The sequence below is a fragment of the Scomber japonicus genome, chromosome 9, assembly GCF_027409825.1.
Source record: "Scomber japonicus isolate fScoJap1 chromosome 9, fScoJap1.pri, whole genome shotgun sequence".
NCBI lineage: Eukaryota > Metazoa > Chordata > Actinopteri > Scombriformes > Scombridae > Scomber > Scomber japonicus.
This window is the reverse complement of record NC_070586.1, coordinates 37,442,297-37,470,072: the sequence shown is the minus strand read 5'-3', so window position 1 is coordinate 37,470,072 and position 27,776 is coordinate 37,442,297. Positions and strand designations below refer to the sequence as shown.

The following is a 27,776-nucleotide window of genomic DNA, read 5'->3' as shown; positions in this document are numbered from 1 at the left end:
GAGTGCCTTGAGATGACTTTTGTTGTGATTTGGCACTATATAAATAAAAATTGATAGTCTGAGAGTCTCAACAAACTATGAAAAGGGACATTTCAATAATCAGTATGAACAGAAGCAATGATTACAGTGAGGAAAACTTCTTTCACTGTTCATATGGACACCTGACAGTTGTTTTAAGACACACTTCAAAAATCATGACCGTATCATTTAACAGTAGACTCTTGGTCTTGGTAAGACCAAGAGTCGTCAGCCAGGAGTAACATTTGTTTGGAGAACTTTAATGTTGATGTTGTTGTTGTTGTTGTTATTATTAGTACTTAACATGTTGTCAATACTGTTGATAGGAGATGTAATACCTTGGGAAAATGCTGTTTCCCAGTTTTTTTTGTTTTTTTGTTAAATCACATGAATGCAGCAGTACATGAATACATGATTGATTTGACTTGATACTAGTTGCACTAATATAAAATAAAATGTTTTACACTGAAAGATATGCATGTTTTAGGCTGCGTGTGGTCAGGCAGCTGATGTCAGAAGCTTCTAGTACTTGCTACTGTGTTCTATGCCGTTCAACTACTTAGTCCAACCATTTCAGAGTGAGCAGAACCAAAAAACACCCCGCAAACTACATTCAGGAAAAACAGCCAAGTGATGTAATGATCATTGAATCAATCTTCATGGTGGCAAAATCTATGGCAATATAAGCAGGTTGAAAAAGACTGAGGAATCATCTACAGTTGTCCGAATTTCTATGCGACAGTCCTGCTACAGGAGTCCAGGATCTAGTTATGGTCCTTCATCCATTGCTCAGTCCACTGCACTATCTGCTCCAGGTTATGTTCCAGGTCCTCAGGAGTGTTGCTGGGGAGCTGGTGGACAATCTCCTCTTTGTAGGCCTCCATGGCCTCCTCGAGGATGGTCTGAAAGATTTCACACTGTACATTATCCTGCAGTTTCTTCCCTGTGTAGCCCCTGTCAGTCACACAGGAGAAGAGAGACAGCGACAAATATGAATTACTTTTCACATCAAGTAGGATGTTTTTATGATTTAGTGATAGTAGTATAAGTGTAAAAAGACAAACTAAAATTATTATATACACACACACACACACACACACAATTATTCATTGAGGTTCAATACTTGACAAATGAGATAGAAGTTACCTGCTTTCTAGTCGTGTGTACAGCTGGGTGTTGTCCGTGCGGAGGACAAAGACAATGTGGAACCAGCGTTCAGGGAACAGGTCACAGCCATGATAGTCAATAATCATACCACCATCTACCATCTTCTCATCCAATTCGTCCACCACCTGTACGATCACAATATTTACATTTAAAATACAGCCCCTCCCAAATCAATCTGTAGTAGGGCTGTGTAATATATCATGGAAAAAAGTATATCTAGGGGTGGGCGATTTGGCAAAAATATCATGTCACGATTTTTTCAGGCAGGATCACAACCCACGATCCCATGATTATTTTTTAATGTTGGTTTATTATTTAGCAAATTATTGAACAGTGCTCAAAAGTCAGAAAATATTATTGCCTATCACATAAAAAAATACATTTGTCTTAGGTTAGGGGCTCACACACAATAAAAACCACTGAAAGACTTGCATAAAATTATGTTAAAACACAAACAATTCCATAAATAAACAAGAGCAGGTGAGCAAAGCTACATCAAAAAGTAGTGACAGTCTGCTGTTTCAAATCCAGCAGACTTCAGAACACTCGTTTAGCCAGTTCAGGTTTCAAGTACCTCATACGGCCAACTTTAGCCCCCTGGTTGGCAATATGAAAAACAACCTTCTAAGATGGAACAGCCTGCCCCTATCACTGTCAAGAAAAGGTATAATCAATAAAAACTAGAGCAGTGCCGGTGCAAAATCTGTTTTTACTATATTGTTGGTTTGATGTGTTTGAATGCTCATTGTTACAATTACACAACAACAGCTCAGTTACATTGTTATTTGTGCATGGTAGAAAGCAAATACTGATACTGACAAAATGACAGAATAAATATGGAAAATTGAACTACATGGTTGCATAACAATTGGAGTAATGGGGAAGATTCAGGGGGAGGTTTAGAGCAGGTAGCTACTACTTTAGGAGGGGGAAGGGCACTAAGAGTGGCAAGATGGTATTTATGCTCATTTCAAATCATACATTTCTCATCCAAACAACATCAAACTTGCCACTGCACTCACTCGTGCCCCTAGCAGGAAACCTGCCAAGTTTGAAATGAGTCGGAACGAACAGTTCGAGAAATATGTGAATAACAGACAAACACAGAGACAGACAGACATTCGTGTAGCCTAACACAGGGGTTCTCAACTTTTTGCAAGCTGGGCCCCCCCAAAGCTGGTTCATTGCAGTTGGGGCCCCCCCTCCTCCCGGTGTCACCCTCCCTCGCGGCCCCAACCCCACTACACCACCTTGCATAGATAGATAGATAGATAGATAGATAGATAGATAGATAGATAGATAGATATATAAAATAATAGATTTGTTATTTTTAGGCCCACACTATTATTATTATTATTATTAATACTACTACTAATAATAATAATAATAATAATAATAATAATAATAATAATAATTATTATTATTATTAGTAGTAGTATTAATAATAATTATAATAATTATAATAATTATTATTATTATTATTATTATTATTATTATTATTATTATTATTATTATTATTATAATCATCAGGTAGGCCTATCATCATTACTAGGCTATTGTTATAACTGGCAGTAGCACCAGACTTCTAATGTGAGCTTGCAGGCATTATTATTATTATTATTATGAGTAGTGATATCCCTATTATCATTACTAGGATAGCTATATAATTATAGTTACATGCTTTTTTATTATTATTATTATTATTATTATTATTATTATTATTATTATTATTATTATTAGTAGTAGTAGTAGTAGTAGTAGTAGTAGTAGTAGTAGTAGTAGTAGTAGTAGTAGTAGTAGTAGTATCATCATCATCATCATCATCATAGGCCTATTATCATTACTAGGCTATTGTTATAACCGGGAGGTAGGCGATGTTAATGTGAGACCTGAGCCTGCTTTGCCTTGCAAAGATCCTCAATTCTTGGTGCAGTGTCTGATAAACATAGCCTCAAATCATCCTCAATTTGTGCACGATTCCGGTATTTCGTTTTGAGTGCAGTCATTTTCGAGAAGCCTGCCTCACACAAATATGTCGACGCGAAAGGGAGGAGAATCTTCAATGCGACGTCACAGAGTTGAGGGTATTCCTGCATCAATGCTGCCCAGAATGACGAAAGAGGGCAGGAGGTGAAACGTTCCTTCAGCCTACTGTCACTCTTCAGCTCAATAAGCTGTTCCTGCATGTCAATTGACAGCTCGTTTGCTGTGCACACAAATGGATCTCGAACCCACGCGAAAGAGCGATAATCCTCTTTGAAATACGTCGCAAATTGTTGTCTCATTGCAGACAGGTGCTCAGACGCTGACTGAAATAAAGAAGTGAAATCGTGTGACGTGCCTGCATCAGTGATAAAGTCTGCAAGGCTGGGGAACATGTCGCAGTTCCCTCGACTGATGCGGCCATGCCAGAGGTCATTTTTTTGTGTGAAGGTGTTCACTCTGTCCGCGAGGAGCAAAATATGAGTTTCGCGGCCTTGCAAAGACAAGTTGAGGCCGTTCAAACGGTCAAATATATCGACCAGATAGGCCAGGGACGCAAGCCACATGGTGTCATCCATGGCCGTGATTTTCGCGATTTGTTTTTAATGATTTTTTTTTAATTTTTATGATTTTTCCCTCCATCCTGTTGCCTACTCGCGCCCCCCCCGGAGAGTGTTCGCGCCCCCCCGGGGGGCAGCACAGGACCAGGGTAAGACAGGGTATAAGGCAGCACAGGATCAGAGTTAGACAGGGTATAATGCAGCACAGGATCAGAGTTAGACAGGGTATAAGGCAGCGGAGCTTTGGCAGCTGAAATGTGAAATACACTTCAGACTAGGGCTGGACGATTAATTGAATTTTAATCGCGATATCGATTTTGGCCTCCCGCGATTATAAAAACGTAATCATCGACATGGCAATGAACCAGCTTTGGGGGGGCCCAGCTTGCAAAAGGTTGAGAACCCCTGCTCTATACTGTAACTCTGGTCCTGTGCTGTGCTCAGTGTGCTGTGTGAGAGGGGGAGCAGCCAGTGGCTAGAGCGCCAACAGCAAATGTGTGCTTCTTTTACCAATATATTTATCTTTATCTTTTACATTTCTTATTCATACGTCAAACTTGGCAATGCACTCTCTCGTGCCTGTAGCAAGACCCCTGTCACGTTTGAATCAATCGGATGAACGGTTCGAGAGATGTGAATAACAAACAGACAACCGGACAAACAGACGTTCCTGTCATTTAAAGATAGATGAATGAGCTCCCTAAAGTCCTGTATATGTACAGATGCTTACCCATCTTTTTACGAAAATCTTTTTTCCACTCTATTGACAATCATAGCTATCATTAACTTTATCTGGGATTGCTGAGGTATTTATTAATGAGATATTTGTTTAATTTATGTGTGGGAGGTTGGTTTAAAAACATTGTGTAATTTAAAAACATTGCATAGTTTAAATATTAAATTGAATTAAATTGTCAAAAAATGTTACATGAATTAATTAAAATTCAGTTAATATTAAAATTCAGTAACCATTAAAAAAAAGGTATTAAAACTCATAACCAGATATAAAGCTTAACAATTATGACTGAGTTTGTTTATTTGCACAATCAGTTACTTTATTTGCACTTAATGTTTAATTTAAGGGAAATGAGACAATTTAGGCTTCTCAATATTTGCAAATGTGTAGATTTTCCAGTTTATTTTCAATAGAATATACAGGATTTATATTTTTCTTTGTTTAAAGGTTTTTCACTTAATGAAACGACAATTGAAATGACTAAAGAAGCTAATGAGACTAATGAAATACAACTTATGCCATTCATTTGTCAACTAAAATGCACCTGCAAATAAAAGGAAAAAGGAAAAGCTGTCTGTTTCATTGAGTGGATTCCAGTGAAACTGAGTAGATGGGTTACGTTTTTCAAGTGGAGAAGCTGCACAGAAAAAAGGACTCTTAAGGACATAACTTGACAATTACTATTGGGCAACTAGCATTCAAAAAATAGAATTCTGGATCAATGTTCCCAAGACAGACTGGTACATTTGAGAGGCTCAATTATGCCACTCATCTTCTCTTCCTGCCCCTGTATATTAGTTTATTTGCAATTAGTCCATCAAGATCAAGACGAGCACCTCTACATCTTGTGCTAGATTGAGTCCAATTCAGTTTAAGATTATCCACAGGATGCATTTTAGTAAAAGCAGGTTAGCTAAATTATTTACAGATCACGACTCAAGATGTGACCATTGTGGTTATCTAGAAGCAGACTTACAAATGTTTGGGATTGTCCCAAACTTGGAGATTTCTGGTGCCATGTCTTTGGAAGTTCTGGAGATAAATGTACAACCTTGCCCCCTCCAGGCGATTTTTGGAGAGCCAGCCAAATCTACCCTGTATGGCACTAAAAAAAAAAAGGGACATTATTGCCTTCGCCACTCTTTTGGCACGTCGTAGAATACTGCATGGAAATCTCCTATCTCACCATCTTAGTCTGCCGGACTAAAGTACGTGATGTTTTTCTTGAGTCTTGAAAAACTTAAATACGCACTCAGGGGATCTAAGGATCATCTTATTATGAAAAGGCAACCTTTCATTTCACATTTTAACAATCTGTCTGTGAAGCCACCTGAGTGAGACTCACCTGTCTGCTATATGTAATAATTTACCTCGTCCTCTGTCCATCCTGTCTAACTGATATCACATTGTAGTTTGTACACTGTAGCAGGGTGTACAGTACAACTATTGTTACCACACAACCCTACCTAACTGCTGAATATGTATGCTACCTGGGTGGGTGGGTGGGTGAATGAGTTTGTTTGTATATGGTTTGTTGTTGTTGTTTTTGTGCGTCTTTTCTTTTATATTGTGATATGATAAAAATGGAAGTACTAGATCTTCATGTTCTGTATGCCATAATATACATAAGTATGTTTTAAAAAACAAAAGTAGTGACACTCTATTTGGACTTGTTTAAAACGGATATTGCAGTAAAACCAAACTAATTTCAGACCTGAAAGCAAATAGTTGAGATAGAGAGATATATATATATAGAAGCGTTGACAGTTTGCTCAATACAGCACACCAGAGCTGATATCACGCTAGCTAGCAACATGACAGAAGCTAGTACTACTAGTTAGCAGGAGAGCTAATAGCTAAACGGTGACATTTAACTGCAGCCCAGCTGTCATGTTAACGTGTTGTGCAGCTGGTGAGCTTCCTAGCAGGAAATTAAAACTGTAGATGGGGTATGAGGCTCTTGCCATGTCAGCGCTGTTATCGGTTAGCCGAGCTACAATGTGCACTGTAGAATGATCCTAGCGATTTCTCTGTAAAGGCAGATTGTGGAAACATTTTAATGGTTAGTTACTGATCAAACTGATGTAAACTCAGCTCACAAATGGACTTGCATGCAGTATATGGAGCAGCAGAGAAAATAAACATATACAGCAGAGCACCCTCTCTCAGAGATGTGAAGTGCATTAATGGTTAACACGCACTCTGTATGTATTATGGAAAAGGCAGGCTCCTTTACCAATGGTTCTAAATCATGCTCCATGGAACACAACTGTTTCTGTTTTTGTACAGTACTGATAAGCATATTCATAGCTTAAATTAAAGAGTACAGTCTGGACCTGTTCTATGTGAAAAGTTCCTTGAGATAACATTTCTTGTGATTTGGTACTATATTGATTGATTGATTGATTGACTGATATTTTGTATGTGTGATATAAACTCACCCTGTCCTCATCCAAGATTGGGCACTGGTACTCTTCATCATAACCATCAAAAAGTTCTCCTGGGGAATTTGAGACACAATCAATAAAACAGCCCAAGAATGTATCTGTATGTATTTGCATTTCCAATTTGTACCTAATGGTAGAAAAAGTTCCCAGATACTTCACTTAAGTAAAAGTATTAATAGGAATGCCCTCTGTATTGCCAGAACTGCCCATGACTCATCATTAGTAGAGAAGAACAGAAACAGCCCAAGGTTCCTTTTAAACACTTTGGCCAGGCTCTATTGATCCAGGTATTCCTGTAGCTCTCAGAAATAGTGATTTCATGAGCTTCTCTAATGATACAAATTCTAACAGAGGCCACAGCTGTAAAACCTGATATCTATTTAGACAGTTTTTTCTCAAATTGACCTCCCTGAAATAACAATTTCTCTGTACTCGTCCCTGTTAGATCTTCGTGCTGCTTTGACACCATTGGCACTCACACCCTGTTACAGAGACTGGAACATTCAATTGACATTGAGGGAATTGCATTATGTTGGTTTAAATCCTATTCATCAGAAAAATAAATAAAATAAAATAAAAATAATCTAAGTACAAGTACCTTAAAATTGTACTTAAGTACAGTAGTTGAATAAATGTACTTAAATTCCACTGTTGGCAGCCCACTCAAACCCTAAATGAAGACCTAAAACAAGGCAAGGACATGATTGAAAATATTTTTGCTTTCCAGCTGTGATTCAACGTATGGATTAAGCATGCTCCATCATCCAAAGCTTTTAAGTCAAATGAAATCTAACTATTACTTCCAATCAGAATCTCATAAGTCCGGAGGTGAAATGTCTACCTTCCCGAGCGAGGTCACCTATGTTAACATAGGTCAGCCCTGTCCGCTGAGCCAGCTCCTTTCCTAAAGTTGTCTTTCCTACACCTGGGGTTCCTGCAGAAGAAACAGAAAACATTACATTCAAGCACCAGGACAGTCCATGTTGCTTTGGGTTTTTTTTTAACAGCATAACTTGGTTAAGGTCTGACCATGGGTCCCATTTTTAAGCAGTGCGCAGGATCCACACTAAACGGGTGCGTGCACACAAAAGTCGAAGATGGGATGTGTGAAAAAAATATTTATAAAACATTGCATATACGCAATAGTATATTATACATAAATATATGTATATTCCCTTTAGAAATGAAATTAGTAATATGCTAACTTTAGTCTCCTTCCAAATTGATCTTGAACTTGTTGAACAAAAGGATCACTGCGAATGATACTCAAATCCATTCTCCCTTTAAAAAATAAGATAATAAAACAAAGGAGATTAGCTCCATGGTATAATTTCTAAACCTGCAAAAGAATTACCACAGCAATTTCGCTTAATCTGGAAACAGTCTTAAACAACACAGGAAGGCACTCTGCAATGCCAGAGGTGCCTATTAATAATCAAGAGAATAAAAAACAGCCCTAGGCTGCTTTTCAGAAATTTGGCCAGGCTGATAAAGAGTCGTAACTCAGACTTTGTAGCTCACAGATGACACATTATCTAATGATATAACTACTCTGAATGGTATTACTCTGGCCTCCAGTACCACCACCATAAGTGGTGGTGGTACTGGATTCTGGGATTTATCTTTGAACAGGATATGTCCATCAACTCCTACTTTTTCACCTACATAACATTACAAAAAATATGTCCATCCTGTCTCTAAAAACAAAGAACTAGTCCATACATTCAATACTTCCACTTATGGATTATTGCAACTCCTTATTGTCAGGCCCCTAGTTACGCTGCAGCAGATGGCCACATCCCTACAGTCTGGTTCTGCTTGAGATTTATTCCTTTTAAAAGGGTGTTTTTCCTTGCTGCTGTCACCACGTGTTGGAGGAATGTTCGGTCTCTATAAAAACACAGAGTACAGTCTAGACGTACTCTATGTGAAAAGTGCCTTGAGATACTTCTATTGTGATTTGGTTCTATACAAATAAAAAATAGATTGAAAAATGGACTATTGAAATGTTATGTTATATACACTTGTGTCTGTGTTTTCATCTAACAATACACGTGCGATTTCTCCTTCTTCCCTTAATTTTTAAATTTCTTCATTCCACCTGTGTTAGATTTTTGTTGTTTTTGTGTATTCCCTGACTTAAACTATACGTTTTTTTTAAAGAAAGGTTTTTTAAAAGTATTGATGTTAATAGTAATTGTGTTTACGGATATCGTATACATCACAGTTTACTTATGTTTGGCAATAAATGGATATTGTGTACATTCATATCGAATGCTATAACGTTGTACATGTATCTATAGAGGCATGATGATGCATGGTCATATGTCGGATGTCGTTTTGTTTGACATCTTTAATCCTGCGGAATTACTTCCTGTGGCAGTTTTTGCAACAAGATACGACTGTAATGAGTTTCCTGATAGAAATAAAGGCACATTACCAACTACAAAGACAGAGGTTGTGACAGAAGTTTAACTACAACACCTGTTAACAGGATGTTTGGTCGTTTAGTCATCTTCATCGCCAGCTCGCAGTCACCACGTGTCCAGCTGACGGCTGCCTGAAAGATACAGTGGTGCTTATTATCTCTCTGCGATTCACACCACCAACATCCCCAAGTCTACATATTAGGAACAAACCTGAAGAAGACGAGGCTGGTAGCACGGAATACTTGAGTAGATAACTGGATGTTTGCTATGGCCCACCACACCACACCAGCTCAGCCGAGACTTTAACAAACACTGACTGCAGTAAACTAACGCTTCGCGTCAGTTTTACGTCAATTGGGAGTCTGATTGCGGCACGTCAAGTCCCCGGAATTTAAATAGGTGAAATGTGTAAACTTAAACTTTGTCTCATGGTTTAGTAGGTTGGTTCAACATCTAGAAACGCTACTCTCTCTCTCTCACGGTAACTCTTTACACCCTGCTTCTGATATTTCAAATGTTCAAACGTGGTAAGTTTACACGGTCTGTAGCCTACTGACCTAACATTAGCTTAGCGTCACTTATCCCATTCTACCAGTCGGTAGTCATTGTGAATTGTGAATGAAGTAATATCGCAGTATATAAGGCGATATATCTTACCAGCAGCAGAAATCATAAAATATACTAAAAATGACTTTTATCAAGTAATCGACAATCCAAAAAGTTCTCGGCTGCATGTTTGTGGATTGGGAACATATGCACTCATTTACAAAGAAAAATAAGCTATCTAAGTTAGAAATGTTGTGCCATAAAACCTCAAATGGCCACCTACCCTAATTTTAATGTTAATCTGTTTACTAAGAGAACTATGGGTGCGATGTCCTGTTTTTGCTGTCTTCTGTAGCTACATATAACAACATCACCACCAATGACTTTCTGCTGCTTTTCAGATTCCTAGTTCTTAACGGAACTGTAATGTGAAGCACCACGCCTGAGGATGAACAAGCTTTCTTTGGGAGATCAAGCTCCTTCAAGCAAAGTGAGCCCTACATACAGTTGTTTTATCCAGGAGATACTGTAACTGCTGATTATATGACCCATTAGAAACATATTTAGATGAAAACAACAACACTGAAAATGTAATGCCTCACTTGAAAAACCTACCAGCTGTAGTGTTCATAACTACTAATGGAAGTGTAAATGCTTTTCTGAGGGGGGCACTGGAGGAGAAACCATAGGGTCATTAAGGGTCAGCAACATAGTTAACACTGGGATATCATGGTAATGTCACCAGTAGTTGTTGAAGTATCCTGCTTGGATGGGCAGCTAGGTTCCATGCTCAGGCACCACCGCTAGTACTGCAATATGTAGTTGAGGGTCAATGATGGTAAATATGTGAATTGGATGTCTTTAGCCTGTTGACTGTTTTCTTGCAGGTGAACCGCTGGGTGAATCCATCCTTCATAGATTTGTCAGGGAAAAGCTTTTCTCCATCTGAAAGGACAAAGGACAGCCAGGTTTTGTGCTCCAAGGCTAAGCCCAAGAGGCCCAGGAAAAGGAAAGGAGAGACTGATAGCTCAGACTCTAATTCGTCCTACCTGCCAAAAGAGACAGCCCCAAGGGACCAGGATGTGCCATGGGTGGACAGATACTTGCCCTGTTCTAAGGTCAGCATCATCACTGTCAATACTGTTATCATATCCATGAAAAACTTAGTAACTCAGTAACTGTTCTGAATCCAAATGCCCACTCTCTCTCTCAGGACTTGCAGACTTTAGCCGTGAGTACTGTGAACTTTCTGAACAGCTTTATTGAGTTTTTTTTTTAAACAGTTATGAGGAGATTGGTATTTTGTTTGTACTATCAAGCCTCAGTATGTATTAAAAAAAGAGACATCTGATACCTGATACAGGACATTTTCTGGATATTAATTTGAGAAACCATTTATGAATAGAATCACAGATGTTTTTGTATAATCTTATAAATGAACTACGTTAAAAATCTTAAAGTTAATTATTTTTCAAAATATTATTATAATAGTAGTATAATTATTAGTAGTAGTATTACAACCTCACACCTATATTGCTATGAATTATGGTTATACTTTTGAACAAAGACTTGACAGCACCTGCAGGCATTATTAATAGTGACATTCCCAGGAAGTCCCGAGGCCTGTACTACGAAGCTGGATTAACCTATCCAGGATATCTCTCCGTTACCTGGATTGACTTACCCAGATATTCGCAGTCTAGGATAAGCGGTACTACGAAGCTGGTTATCAACTCGGTAAATCAACCCAGGGTTTTCCAATCTGGATCTCTGCGTGCTCACATAAAGGGGAGGTGTTTGAAGCGTCTGACCAATCACAAACATGCAAAAACTCTGCAGAGCAGACTACTTTACCATGGAGGAGCAGACAATTATTCTTCATAAATATGAAGAATTCAAACACATCATCCAGGCCAAAAGCAACACTGTTGCTGCAGCAAAAACCAGGAAGGAATGCTGGCAGAAAATTGCCGACTCTGTTAATGCGTAAATTCATGAGATCATACAATATTAATTTATCAGACAATATAAACGGACACTCTGATCACACAATGTCACTTTATTACGGCACAGACGTTTGGGGCAGATCACTTCCTCAGTGCCCTTCCTCTCATAAGAGACATTAAGTTAGTTTAATATTCAACATTCAAAATACAAACCTATTATGCGCTTCAACCATTTGAGTGAATGATGTCAAACCAACTGTATAACATACAGAATAATATCCCTCATGTGTCTCAAGGCTTATTTTACAAATATATCTTTTCGTCAATTTTTTACAATTACAATAAATAAATACAGTTATTATGCTCCCTGATCCTTTGATCTCAGGATGTCAAACCTACAGAATAATATCCCCCACGTGCCTCAATGATTATTTTTTAAATATATATTTTGGCCAATTAAAAAATTGCATCTATCACTAAAAACTCTTATCTGAACGGCTAACCTGCTCCGGAGCAGGTTATGTTCTGGATAAGAGATCAATGAGTACAAAAGCACCACCTCCTGACCAATCAGTTCTCTTAGAAAATGACCTGCCCATTCTTAAAAGATCCTGTTAACATTGGTGTGCGGATCGTGAGAGGAGCGCTTAGGAGAGAAAGAGTTTTTAGTGATAGATGCAATTTTTTAATTGGCCAAAATATATATTTAAAAAAATACTGAGGAAGCGCTCTGCCCCAAACGTCTGTGCCGTAATAAAGTGGCATTGTGTGATCAGAGTGCTGTCCGTTTATATTGTCTGATAAATTAATATTGTATGATCTCATGAATTCACACATTAACAGAGTCGGCAATTTTCTGCCAGCATTCCTTCCTGGCTTTTGCTGCATCAACAGAGTTGCTTTTGGCCTGGATGATGTGTTTGAATTCTTCATATTTTTGAATAATAATTGTCTGCTCCTCCATGGTAAAGTAGTCTGCTCTGCAGGGTTTCTCCATGTTTGTGATTGGTCAGACGCTGCAAACACCTCCCCTTTATGTGAGTGCGCAGAGATCCAGATTGGAAAACCCTGGGTTGATTTACCGAGTTGATAACCAGCTTCGTAGTACCGCTTATCCTGGACTGCGAATATCTGGATAAGTCAACCCAGGTAACGGAGAGATATCCTGGATAGGTTAATCCAGCTTCGTAGTACAGGCCTCGGGACTTCCTGGGAATGTCACTATTAATAATGCCTGCAGGTGCTGTCAAGTCTTTGTTCAAAAGTATAACCATAATTCATAGCAATATAGGTGTGAGGTTGTAATACTACTACTAATAATTATACTACTATTATAATAATATTTTGAAAAATAATTAACTTTTTTGGATCCTGGATAGGTTAATGCAGCTTCGTAGTACAGGCCTCCGGTGTTTAGTTATCCAAATCCACATTTCCTTAATTCTACCAGGGGCCTCAAACAGTCTTTCTGCAGACTTAGGGTTAGTGTACAGATTTCAGGCTTGGATGCAGACTATTGATGAAGTGAGGTTTGATAAAACACAGACTTAATTATAGGAACTATTTTTTGTCTACCTACCTTGTGAGGATGCTCAGTTGATTTAATGTCAGTATAATATTAACAGTGTTATGCAGGCAATGCCGGTCCTGGCCTCCCTGGGGCCCTAAGCATAATTCTTCTGTGGGGGCCCTGACCCATGACCCTGCTGCCATGTAAACCATTTATTTAATTTCCCACACAATCATGTTTACTGTGAGAGATGTGCATCCATATTGCCAACTATTAACTAATAATTAACATTTTAAAATCAACATTTAACCAATAGTCATTGCTGCAATCCATTGCTTGCAATATCCTCCTTTAGTCCAAAGGTGTAACTAACTTAAGTTAACCTCGGCTGAGAATAGATCGTCTTGTTTTAAAGTTATGTGCAACTTATTTTTCTGCACATCAAATAAGCCTATTCTTCGGAGCACAGATGTTGCTTAATGCAACCCTAGTTTTACTTCTATTCAAGGTACAAGCATGCTGGTGGATGCACACAAATGCACCTTTCTTTCCAAGCTGCAATTCAGGAACAAACACAGTTGCTTGTTTGCGTTCATCAAATAAATACAGTTTATCCCCAAGCAGTTTTGTACGGTGGCCCTGAAGGGCAAACGAAAACGACAAAAAGAAAAACAACATGAACAAAAACACAATGACATTAACAAAAAACGCAACAGCAAAAAGGAAAACACAAAGACATTAACAAAAACACAACGACATTAACAAAAACACAACAACATTAACAAAAACACAACAACAAAAAGGAAAACGCAACAAGATTAACAAAAACACGACAAAAAGGAAAACACAACATGAACAAAAATACAACAGCAAAACAGAAAACACGACATTAACAAAAACACGACGACAAAAAGGAAAACACGACATTAACAAAAACACAACAGCAAAACAGAAAACACGACATTAACAAAAACACAACGACAAAAAGGAAAACACGACATTAACAAAAACACAACGACAAAAAGAAAACACAACATGAACAAAAACACAACAGCAAAACAGAAAACACGACATTAACAAAAACACAACGACAAAAAGGAAAACACGACATTAACAAAAACACAACGACATTAACAAAAACACAACAGCAAAAAGGAAAACACGGCATTAACAAAAACACAACAGCAAAAAGGAAAACACAATGACATTAACAAAAACACAATGACATTAACAAAAACACAATGACATTAACAAAAACACTGACATTAACAAGAACACAACAATAAAAAGGAAAACACGACATTAACAAAAACACAACAGCAAAAAGGAAAACACAACATTAACAAAAATACGACATTAACAAAAACACAACAGCAAAAAGGAAAACACAATGACATTAACAAGAACACAACAATAAAAAGGAAAACACAACATTAACAAAAACACAACAGCAAAAAGTAAAACACAACGACATTAACAAAAACACAATGACATTAACAAAAACACTGACATTAACAAGAACACAACAATAAAAAGGAAAACACGACATTAACAAAAACACAACAGCAAAAAGGAAAACACAACATTAACAAAAATACGACATTAACAAAAACACAACAGCAAAAAGGAAAACACAATGACATTAACAAGAACACAATAATAAAAAGGAAAACACAACATTAACAAAAACACAACAGCAAAAAGTAAAACACAACGACATTAACAAAAACACAATGACATTAACAAAAACACAATGACATTAACAAAAACACTGACATTAACAAGAACACAACAATAAAAAGGAAAACACGACATTAACAAAAACACAACAGCAAAAAGGAAAACACAACGACATGAACAAAAACACAACAGCAGAACGGAAAACACGACATTAACAAAAACACAACGACAAAAAGGAAAACACAATGACATTAACAAAAACACAACGACATTAACAAAAACACAACGACATTAACAAAAACACAGCGACAAAAAGGAAAGCACAACAACATTAACAAAAACACAACAGCAAAAAAGAAAACACAACATTAACAAAAACACAACGACAATAAGGAAAGGACGACATTAACAAAAACACAACGACAAAAAGGAAAACACAACGACAAAAAGGAAAACACGACATTAACGAAAACACAACAACATGAACAAAAACACAACAACACTTCCGGTCATTTTCACAAAATAAAACACCCGTTGCCTTTTATTATTAAGAAAACCATAACGATAGATGCTTTTATTTTGAAAACAGGAAGCGAACATACCCTCGCTGTAACTTACTTGAAACCACCGAGGTACATTACATTGTAACGCCAGTGGGAGTAGCAGTTAAACCTGGGGAGCGTACCTATGTTCCCCGGGTCCTATGTTTCCCGATCGCGGCTAACTCGGTTGCTAGCTCGGCTGCTAACTCATCTGCTAACTCGGCGAATAACTCAGCTAACTGGTTAACTGTAGACGGGATCATCCCTATGTTCCCCGGTCACATACAAAGCGGGGAACATAGGACCCGGGGAACATAGGACCCGGAGAACATAGGGATGATCCCCTAATTATGTAGCAATACAGTCATACTGCACATCAAATTAAATAGGAGAAACTCCGCTACAAGCACGTCATTTTTACACACACCAAACACAACTCAAACACCAAGCATATTAATGATCAAATATCAAAATCCGAATAGCGTCAGAAAGTCAACCCACTCTCCACATTTCCATTGCTACCGTTTTGATACTTCATGGTACACAAACAAATAGCATCTCATATGGAAGCTAAGACCCTGGTGAGTTCAACAGTAGCCTACCACTATTATTATTATTGCAGTGAACCAGCAGCCAAAGAATACAAAGGTAAACAACCACTTATTTACAGCGACTAACAGATATTCTGTCTTACCTTTGAAGTTTTGTGATGAAAAGTTGTACTTGAGAGCAAAAAACGCTGGTTTTAGTAAGTCCAACACGGTTCTGCTTGTTTACAACTCCATTTCACCCAGCCTACTGTAGCTGCGCCAGCCAGCCTACTGTAGCTGCGCCGGAACAACAGACAACCCTGGCAACCCGCAATTCCGGCCGCTAAATGGCTGGTACAATGTACACAGAACGTGTCAGAACGTCATTGTCGAACCCGTCAAAAAATTTAAAAATTATTAATTCAGACTAATTTTTTTTTTTTTATGGAAAAGCAATACTTTCATTCTGTACCCCTCAAAACGCCCGTGGCTGTATAATTTAAAAAAAATATATAGCTTTTAATAAATATTCTACAGCCTTTAACAAAAACACAACGACAAAAAGGAAAACACGACATTAACAAAAACACAACAATAAAAAGGAAAACACGACATTAACAAAAACACAACAGCAAAAAGGAAAACACAACATTAACAAAAATACGACATTAACAAAAACACAACAGCAAAAAGGAAAACACAATGACATTAACAAGAACACAACAATAAAAAGGAAAACACAACATTAACAAAAACACAACAGCAAAAAGTAAAACACAACGACATTAACCTAAACACAACAGCAAAAAGGAAAACACGACATGAACAAAAACACAACAGCAAAAAGGAAAACATGGCATTAACAAAAAAACAGCAAAAAGTAAAACACAACGACATTAACCTAAACACAACAGCAAAAAGGAAAACACAACGACATGAACAAAAACACAACAGCAAAACGGAAAACACGACATTAACAAAAACACGACATTAACAAAAACACAACGACAAAAAGGAAAACACGACATTAACAAAAACACAATAGCAAAAAGGAAAACACAACAACATTAACCTAAACACAACAGCAAAAAGGAAAACGCAATGACATTAACAAAAACACGACAAAAAGGAAAACACGACATTAACAAAAACACGACATTACCAAAACACAACAGAAAAAAGGAAAACACGACATTAACAAAAACACAACAGCAAAAAGGAAAACACAATGACATTAACAAAAACACGACAAAAAGGAAAACACAATGACTTTAACAAAGACACAACATTACAACAACACAACAACAAAAAGGAAAACACGACGACATTAACAAAAACACAACGACAAAAGGGAAAACACAACGACATTAACAAAAACACAACGACAAAAAGGAAAACACGACATTAACAAAAACACAACAATAAAAAGGAAAACACGACATTAACAAAAACACAACAGCAAAAAGGAAAACACAACATTAACAAAAATACGACATTAACAAAAACACAACAGCAAAAAGTAAAACACAATGACATTAACAAGAACACAACAATAAAAAGGAAAACACAACATTAACAAAAACACAACAGCAAAAAGTAAAACACAACGACATTAACCTAAACACAACAGCAAAAAGGAAAACACGACATGAACAAAAACACAACAGCAAAAAGGAAAACATGGCATTAACAAAAAAACAGCAAAAAGTAAAACACAACGACATTAACCTAAACACAACAGCAAAAAGGAAAACACAACGACATGAACAAAAACACAACAGCAAAACGGAAAACACGACATTAACAAAAACACGACATTAACAAAAACACAACGACAAAAAGGAAAACACGACATTAACAAAAACACAATAGCAAAAAGGAAAACACAACAACATTAACCTAAACACAACAGCAAAAAGGAAAACGCAATGACATTAACAAAAACACGACCAAAAGGAAAACACGACATTAACAAAAACACGACATTACCAAAACACAACAGAAAAAAGGAAAACACGACATTAACAAAAACACAACAGCAAAAAGGAAAACACAATGACATTAACAAAAACACGACAAAAAGGAAAACACAATGACTTTAACAAAGACACAACATTACAACAACACAACAACAAAAAGGAAAACACGACGACATTAACAAAAACACAACGACAAAAGGGAAAACACAACGACATTAACAAAAACACAACGACAAAAAGGAAAACACATTAACAAAAAGGAAAACACAATGACATTAACAAAAACACAACAACAAAAGGGAAAACACAACGACATTAACAAAAACACAACGATGTTAACAAAAACACAACAACAAGTAAAGCTGCAAGCAGCGTTGGGCGGGACCTCACTCCCTTGCGCACGTCGGGCCGTGGCGAAGTGGAAAGGTTTCCGTCAGGGGCAGACCTGGGTATTTATCGGACACTGCAATAAGTAGATATACATTACACACAGACACACACACATATACACAAACACATAGTTGTAGGTCATGCTCTTGTAATTTGTGTTTGATCTAGACTTTGACAGCAATGTCAGTGAAATAGTTGACAGACTGCACAGATATCTAAAAACATAATAATACAGTCAATAAACTTGAAGTAGAAACAGAAAACTGAGGCATCTTTTCCTTATCAAGTATCATGAATCATGACAAGTTTTCTCCACTGGGTGGCACACTAAGACCACAAATGAATCAGGATGACTGCACAGCACAAATGAGCCAGCTGCACGAACACGCACACACACAGTCGTTGCCATGGTAGTTAACGACTGGAGCGCATGAGGACAGAGCATGCACAGACAGTATGGAGATTTGAATGGGAGAGGAACAAGGTGCACATGTGGGTCCGCAGATCAAGAAGTATAAAACATAGCCAGACCAAATTACACACATCTATAGATGAGACTTGTGGCTACATTTTGATGTTTGAATGGAGTCTGTAGCTGAAAGTGTGCAGGAATAATGTATATATTTTGAAATGCCTGAAAAATTCTTTCTTTCTACAACATTCCTATCAGGCGTAGTGGCCGTTTTAGTGTTTCTAGGTGGCGCTAGAGAGCACATTTTGGCACTTTTGGGGTTAATTTTTCCATTTTATCAAATTAACGACCAGACCTGATGTGCTTGGTGAATTTGGTCTGTCCTGGAGTATGTTTAGGTGGTCAAATTTAGGGTCAAAGTGGCATTAGACTCTCCTTCCATTCATTGTCTATGGGAGCGTTTTGGCAAGCGTTTTTGGGCACTTGACCTTTGAGGGCTTCTAAAATCCAAACCGGACGAGTAATGAAAAAGTTGTTCTAAATTTTTGTTCAGCAGGGTGTGATAAGTCAGCCGTTTAAGTTTGAAGCCGCCACGATGAATGCCCTCGGACAAGATAACATTTGTAGGAGGTCAAAAATTGTCGAAAATCCCACATGTAACAGCAAATTGTGCACTTCCTGTTGGATTTAGGTCAGGGGTGTCGGCGCGTGATTTGTAGGTCTTGATAAGACAAAAAATTTAGTTTTGGTTTGATCTTTTCTACGGCAGTAGTGTTTCTAGGTGGTACTAGAGAGCTTGACGTTGTTTGTTTTTCCATTTTATCGAATTTTTCGCCAGACCTGATGTGCGTTCCAAATTTGGTGAATTTTCAAGCAGGTTTAGGCCTGCCTTCAGGCAAGGGCAGTCCTCGCCCTCTTGCTTTCGGCTCGGTCCCTAAAAACACAATGACAAAAAGGAAATCACAACGACATTAACAAAACACAACAGCAAAAAGGAAAACACAATGACATTAACAAAAACACAACAGCAACAAGGAAAACACAACAACATTAACAAAAACACAACAACATTAACAAAAACACAATGACATTAACAAAAACACAACAGGGGGGTATTCCAGAAAGCGGGTTATATGGAAAACTCAGAGTATGTTAACCCTGAGATGAGGAAACTCCGTTCCAGAAAGAGAGGTAATTGAAACTCTGAGTCAGTCACCATGGTAACTGACTCTGTGAACATAACCTGCTCGCTGGCAGGTTTTCTTTAAGAAACTCTTGAGTTTCTACCTGTCTCCTCCTACTGAAGCAAGCTACCAGACATGGATGGTCCGTTTCTTCCTAATCAGATAGACATCGAGGCAGAATTAATTCGCAATGCCTTATGTCGGGAGATGCGGTATACAGCTGTATACAATTGCAGTTCTACATCGACACTGTTGAGGGAGATAATTAATATATAGTTTAAATAATAGGGGACCCAACACTGATCCATGTGATCTTACTTGTAGAGCTTTTTAAGGGGCTGATGTTTTTTTTTGTTAACTTGTAACTCAGCCTCTACCAGCTCAAAAACCTAACCTGCAGCATCTATAAGAACAATATCAATTTCCCTCTTTGTGAGGGCTCATATACAGACTCAAGGAAAAATATTAAAGACAGAAGCAAAGGCAAGATGAGCTTCAATTAACTTTACCTGAATTTTTGTTTAAAATCTCTTGTTTTTTTCCAGACCAATTTACCAATTTTCAATAATCTTTTCTAGTTTTAATTCCCTTTTTAATTCCCTTCTTTAGTGCAGCATCATATAATCGTACATTATATCATTAGTTTCCACAAATTTTCATTATACCATGGTTGTTTTTATCTGTATCCTCACGTTCAGGGCCCCATCTGCGGTTGGTGCACAGCGGATGGCGGGCGTGGCTCATGTGTAACATATGTCTTTGTTAGTTTCCCCCGGTGCAGTTGTAATTTTCTCGCTCTGCACCCACGTTGTCTAAATTGCAAATGCACTTGCACCAGTCTGTGCACCTATGGGCGTGTTGGTCTCAAAATGAGGTGTGGTCAGGCTCATTGGTGGCACGTTGCTATTTTGAGGCATAGGAAAGCGATTGCGCTGCTGACCAAAAAAAACGGTCTAGAGTCACTGGCGCATATGTCACTGTTATTTAAGGGGCGCATCATCAAGAGTCCAATATGCTCCTATATAGGGGGGTGCGCTGCACGCAGACACTGTGCTTGTTACGCAGAATATGTTGAACATTTGCTGTAAAGTCAGGAAATTGGAAGGGTACAGTAATTGCTTCTCTTTATTAACTCCTATACACGAAAACCCTGACTTTCAACCTGGACTTCAGCAGCCGGAGGCACAAGGGTATTGAAGTTATTGGGGACGTGATTCAGGGAAGTTCGGTCCTTACATTCCAACAAATGAAAAGCAAATATGGAATCACCAATAATGATTTTATTAAATTCTAAATTTTATTCTGTGTAATTTGAAAGATTTCACTGGAGGACTGGCTACTTCTCCTATAGAATTCCTATTGGTAAATAGGGTTGCAAAATTCTGGGAATTTTCAAACTTGGAAACTTTCCATGGGAATTAACGGGAATAAACCGGGAATTTACAAACAGAAGGTATGTTCTTATTAGGGAACTTATTAGGGAACTTAAATATAGTTACTTAAAATAATATTTTAGCATAATCCTGACTAAAACAACCAGATATCATGCAGTACAGTTGAAAATCTATGCTATCATATGCTCACATAGCATATGTGTGCTATGTTTGTGTATGTTTACTGCAGGGCTACTGAGACCATGCCCCCTACATGCACTGTGCATACTGAGACCACGCCCCTACATGCACTGTCCATTCCTCCATCACATGCACAGATGATTTCTACAATTCTGGACCACACTTTTGAGCCCAGAGCACACATGTCTAACTCTGCCTGGGAGAGGCAATTTAAGGTTCTGAATGGGCTCTATATCACTCCTGAAGCCAGACATAGAATGAATCCAACTCTGTCAGAGCTATGTACTCAATGTCAATCTTCTGTCGGATCATTTATTCAATGTTTGTGGAGCTGTCCTCACGTCCAGCAGTTCTGGAACAGTTTAATGTAATTTTTAGGCGCCATCTACATCTGGGGACTTGCCTGTTGGGGCTAAATGATGAGTTATCTGCTGACTTTCGCAACAGAGACCTTTTGCACATCCTGCTGCACTGTGCCCAGAAATTTATCATGGCCTTATGGATCAACGATAAGGCTCCCACTCTCATTCAGTGGCAGCAAACTGTGATGAATGTCATTCCATTTGAAGCTTTCTCTACAGCATTGAAGGATAAACCCTTCTTATTTTATCTGGGATCCGTTTCTCGACTACCTTGGTGCCAATCGGTGGGGCTGGTGTGCCAACAGATTTCCCTGCCTAATCTAGCATAAGCATTCAAATGAACAGTCGGAAAATGACTACAGTTCCACAATAATAATTTAATTTCACAGTCTCCAGTTTCACAAAAAAAGTAACAATTTACAGCTATAATTAGACTTTATGCTATCAAATACTATACAATACAATCAAGGGATAAATTCACAACAAGGGTATGATTTCAGCTGAATCTATACAAATCAACAGTGAGTGAGTGAGTGGAGGGGGGGGGTGTCTAAAGTGAGTGTGGGTTGAGAAGAGAGAATGAAACAGAACTTTTCCTATTAAAATGTAACATATACAAAGAATTTAGAACCAAGTTATTTTCAAAAATTAAACATAAAACAGATTATTTTAATACTCTCTCTAATCAAGACAAAAAAACAGCATCAGTGTCATACATTTGTCACAGCCTGTCACATTATTCTCCACAACTATATTACAATTACATAATACTATAATATTATTACATATTGACAACATATATATATACAACTTAAAAGACACAAGAATGTCTCTGTTCCTTTGCGTGTCTGTTCCTGTGTGTCTGTTCCTCTGTGTGTCTGTTCCTCTCTGTTCCTCTGTCTCTCTGTTCCTCTGTGTGTCTTCTCCCAATGTTCTCCGTTTCTTTGTGGGTGGCTCCTGAACAGGTCCCCTGTACTCCTCATCCTCAGTCAGATTAGGAACAGCCTCCCTGATCCAATACATAAGTTTTATGAGTCAGTTGTGAAAACTGGTTAGGGATAAATTAACCAAACCCAAGGTTGTTATAATTATTTCATCTAAACTTCACAGATAAATTAATAATTTGAATAAGATGACATATAAGCATTTAAGGCTACACATAATTTATGCAGAGAATTAACAATTAGGCTAGGCTACATAATAATGCATTTAACATACCTGATAGCCTGCATGCGGTTAATGAATGCCTGGGTGACTCCTGCGATGTAGACAGCATCGATGTTTCAGTTTCAGTTCCAGCTCCTTAACGAGAAGTTTTTCCTCCGTCGTCCGTCTTGCAAAAGGGTAGATTAATAATGATTTAACCGAATCAAGTCGCTCTTGAACTCCGGTTGTCACCGCCATCGTCGTCGCACGTATTTTTTTCCCCGCCGGAGTCTGGGAGTCGCACTATGAAAAAAAACTATCGCAGGCTCCTCATGTAGCTTTAGCAATCCTAAACCTTCACGCATTTTACGTAGCAGTTGGGGCTAAATTTCCAGCGCCCCGCCGGCGTTAAATTTGGCGACGTTGATAGGCCAATTATTCATAATTTCCCCCTAGCAACCATAACCAGATTGGCTGTTTAGCTGCAGGTCAGGGGCACTTTGCCAAGCGCCCCATGAGAGAATGATACACTGTCTGTCAGTGGAAATTCACTGTTTAATGAGTGTCAGTTGGTGGAAATGTTGTTTAAATGATTTAAATTGCATGTAGGCACACAGACTATTAAGTAAAACTGACATTGATTTTTTTTTTTAAATGCAAGAAATATTTTTTCCCCTCAACAGCAAGTGGGGCGGAGCCCCAGCGCCCCCTATGGGCCAGCCGCCACTGGTGCCAATGCATCTTGTAGGTTGAGATCAGGGCTTATATATATGGCCTGGACAAAGGATGTAGAGTCATAGTTTGATGTATTGACATGCAGTATGTGCTATGCTGCCCTCTCTCGACTCCCTGAACTCCCAATTTATTTATAGGATCACCAGAAGATCGATGTGGCCAGGACCGCAGTCAGCATGTAATCTCTCCACATTTACCTGGGTGTTTCCATTATTGATGAGATGGATGTAGAGATGGTTTTTCCATGTGGTTGGGATCATAGCTAGTGTTTATCCTCTCCACCCTTGGAGAGGATAAACACCAAATCCTGGTAACGGAGTCAGCAGGAGGGTAAGCTAACCATTTACCTATCCTAGTGAGTGCCTCATAGCTATATGCTATCATGGACCAACAATGTCCATTATTCAAAAAGTTCATAAAATGCATAGAGAGGCTCCAGCATGTTCTGAGATTATTCTGATTACCAGCAAGGAACTTGTCATTTGAATAGTGCAGATGATATTCACACACACCCCTCCAGCAGCAGTGACCAGACATTAAATCACCTCATGTATTTTTAGTTGTGATAAAGGTTCAAAACAATAGGGTCTTGTCCCTAATAATGGCGCACAAAGCAAGAAAATTGAGCCGAATCACTGTAACACTGTTGCCGGTATTTAAACATGCCAGGTTTGATTCTTGTGTGGGACGGCTCATGACTCTTCCAGTGACGACTCTCTGACCAATCAGTGGCCGGCAGTCTGTTGATGTCACATTTAGTATCGGCTCAGCTCGCTTGGAACCTCAGCAGAGCAGGTAGTAAAAAAGTACCAGGTACCAGGCAGCTACTATCCCTAATAGAAACGCAAAAAAAACAGAGTTGAGCCGAGTAGTGCTAGAACCGTATAGTGGAAAAGCGCCATAATTGTAACCTTGTGTGTGTGTGTGTGTGTGTATGCGTGTGTGTGTGTGTGTAGGCTGAGCTAGCTGTCCACAAGAAGAAGATAGAGGAAGTGGAGAACTGGATAAGAGTTCACACAAACACATTTAAGGTATGAACTTTTTAATTTAAATACAATTAATAATTGCAGTAACTGAACACTGACACCCAGCCTGCTATCATTTGTGTGACCTTGTATTTAGAGGTGTGACTAACAAGACAACCATTTACCTACTGGTGAACAGTACAAGTTCCAATACTGAGAGGGAAAATGAGATTTGCTGCTATGTCATTTGTCCTGTCTGGAGACCAAGAGACATTAAGAGCTGATTTGATTGTAGCCTGGCCTATTTTAAGATTCAAGATTACTTTTATTGTCATTCAGTACAACATCACAGATGCAAAGTAGAACAAAATTTTGAGTATGGCTCTGTTAAAAACACAGAAAATAAATTGAAATAGCGTATTGATAAAATGTTGAATAGATTGTGGAGGTCTTCAGTGAAGCTGAGGTTTCAGGTTTATCCTGCCTGTTGTCATTCATAGGGTGGTATCTTACTGCTGACCGGACCATCAGGCTGTGGAAAGACTGCTACAGTCCACGTTTTGTGTCAGGAGCTGGGCCTGCGGGTTCAGGAGTGGACCAACCCCACCAGCCTAGAGCCTTACACCAGCAGTCAGCATGGTAAGGAGAAGCCCTTACTATACTTTCTGCCTCAAACACAGCATCATTGTCAGTCAGTTCTGCTTATCAATCCTATGTGTTGTATGTTGCTTTAATAAACATTTATAAGTTTCAAAAATGGTCTTATTGGGAAAAAAACATATATTAAGTGACCAAAAAGTACAAACAAGATATTTTTTTGTTTTTGTTGAGACTGTCAGGGCTTGAGAGGACTTGTAAATGAGGTTGTAGTATTTGGTGACAACAGTTGTCTCAGATACCCATACTACTATCCCAAGTCAGTGTCCAAGCTTTTGCAGTCCACCCAGTTTCAAGCTCTGACTTGTGACCCTAATTTTCTGTTTTATGTCAGAGTGGAGGATGACTGGCTTGTCCTGCACTTCCCAGTTAGACCAGTTCCAGGAGTTCCTCCTCAGGGCCAACAAGTACAACTGTCTGAAAATGGTGGATGATGGTGAAGTTACAGACATCAAGCTCATACTCATTGAGGTATGTACTACACTTTGCATTTAAATCCAGTATTTACCCCAACATAAACCCATTTCATTTAACTGGCACAATACAGTGATAGAAAAACAGTGCCAGGTTAAAAAAATTAGTAATATAAGTGCATAACAGATTTTAGTTACTATACTAAAACTGCATTTTTTAAAGTCATATAACTTTAAAAATGGAATTTAAGTCATGAATTTAACTGTAGTTATCTATTTTTTCATAAGCCTTCCTGTTTCCAATAAGATACACTGTTCTTGACATACATGTACTAATCATACATATCATTGCAAAAGAGAAATAAGGAAATGGCTCAGAATTGTCTAACTGAAACTCGACCAACAACTTTATTGACTTAGATACCAGTCAAGGCAGACCGCTGTCAGAGTACATTTAATGTCAAAATGATACATTGGTCTGAACCTGCTTTGTTCCTCCTCAGGATTTCCCAAACCAGTTCTACCGGCAGCCGGGCAGCCTGCATGCTATCCTTAGGTGAGACCTGACTGGATTTGACCCTACATTTCTTTTCATGCTTCCACACCGTATACGAGGAAACGTTGCTATGACAACACACCACTTTGAAGCCACAATTAAAAAGTAATGACAGAAGCATTGTGATCAGTGTCTGCACTCCTGTTTTAACTTTAAGTTTGGTGTTTCTAATTTTTGAAGTGAAGGGAAAGATATGAGGTTGTAAGGATTTCCTTGTTTGTGTTAAGCCTTCCTAAGCATCAGGACTTTGTAGGGCTGATGAAAGCCATTCTACAAGACAGAAAGGTCCACTGATTGTGTTTGGTACCATACATTAATCCGTTAATCTCTACATTTCCATGCTAATGTAAGTGACTGTGTCCTGCTGTGTGTCTTCCAGGCGCTTTGCAAAGACCAGTCGATGTCCCCTGGTGTTCATAGTGTCAGACAGTCTGAGTGGAGACAGGAGCTCACGCTTTCTTTTTCCCAGAGAGATCCTGGAGGAGCTGGACATCAACAGTATCAGGTTCAAATAATCCACAAAACAAAATATTTCTATAAAACAGAAACTCTGAGCAGCAAAATGACTGTTGTACTGTACTCAGTTTCTCATCTCTTAATGTTTTGGCCCTAATGTGTTTTTGTTGATATGATTTGTGCCCCTGATACTGGCCTTCATTCCGGAATTTACTGTAATCAAACGTGGATTAGCTGGAAGTAGAATAAATCAGATCGTTGTCTTTTTCTCTGGATCCTCTAAGGCTGCATTCAGATTGCAAGCCAAAATCAGATTTTTAGCCAATCCAGATGGCTTTTATTAAGTCTGAATCTGAACAGTCATAAATCATCATGAAATCCAAACACTCAAATCGGTTTTGACTGTTGGTGACGTCTCTCTAAGTCTCTACCAGAGCTGGTGACTCGGACTTGCGACGCGTACTCGAGTCGCACTTAAGTCGCACAATGCATTGACTTCAGACTCGACTCGGACTCGACCTCAAAAGACTTCAGACTTGACTCGGACTCGAGGCTGGAGACTCGCAAATTACCATTATTTTCATGTTATCATTTATATTCTCATTATTTATTATCTGTCATTCATCTTCTCTGTTTGCATTTGGGAAGTGATCTCTGGCTGTGACTGAGGCTGACAGTAAACACCAACATCACGCATGCGCTGTGTGTGTATGCGCGTATTTCGAGCAGAGCCCGTCTACTACTATATACTGTATTAGAAACTCTCTGATTTCAAGACAATGGCGAGTGAAAGAAGCCCAACAGGAGTCCCTTGGATCGTTACATTTGGCTACAATGCCTTCACGCAGTCAGC

General features: G+C 38.5%; 2 protein-coding genes across 3 annotated transcripts in view; one reads left to right on the top strand and one right to left on the bottom strand.

The window, feature by feature from the left end:
* Positions 1–52: 52 nt before the first annotated feature.
* ak6 (adenylate kinase 6) lies at positions 53–9,622 on the bottom strand. The gene is made up of 6 exons (XM_053326045.1): positions 9,551–9,622; positions 9,396–9,471; positions 7,753–7,845; positions 6,906–6,964; positions 1,165–1,310; positions 53–972 (listed from the first exon to the last, which is right to left on the bottom strand). The coding sequence occupies exons 2-6, from the start codon at positions 9,430–9,432 to the stop codon at positions 783–785; spliced, it is 525 nt and encodes a 174-aa protein (XP_053182020.1). The 5' UTR covers positions 9,433–9,471; positions 9,551–9,622; the 3' UTR covers positions 53–782.
* Positions 9,623–9,644: 22 nt separating this feature from the next.
* The window catches only part of rad17 (RAD17 checkpoint clamp loader component), a 57,223-nt gene continuing 39,091 nt past the window's right edge, over positions 9,645–27,776 (top strand). Inside the window, exons 1-8 of one of the 2 annotated variants that reach the window (XM_053326042.1) lie at positions 9,645–9,739; positions 10,288–10,376; positions 10,774–11,004; positions 24,833–24,907; positions 25,342–25,480; positions 25,833–25,969; positions 26,415–26,467; positions 26,847–26,972. In XM_053326042.1, the coding sequence (XP_053182017.1) occupies positions 10,335–10,376; positions 10,774–11,004; positions 24,833–24,907; positions 25,342–25,480; positions 25,833–25,969; positions 26,415–26,467; positions 26,847–26,972 (803 nt within the window). In that variant the 5' untranslated portion in view covers positions 9,645–9,739; positions 10,288–10,334. Of the gene's footprint in view, positions 9,868–10,287; positions 10,377–10,773; positions 11,005–24,832; positions 24,908–25,341; positions 25,481–25,832; positions 25,970–26,414; positions 26,468–26,846; positions 26,973–27,776 lie in introns of both variants that reach the window. The other variant, XM_053326043.1, reaches the window with a different exon arrangement.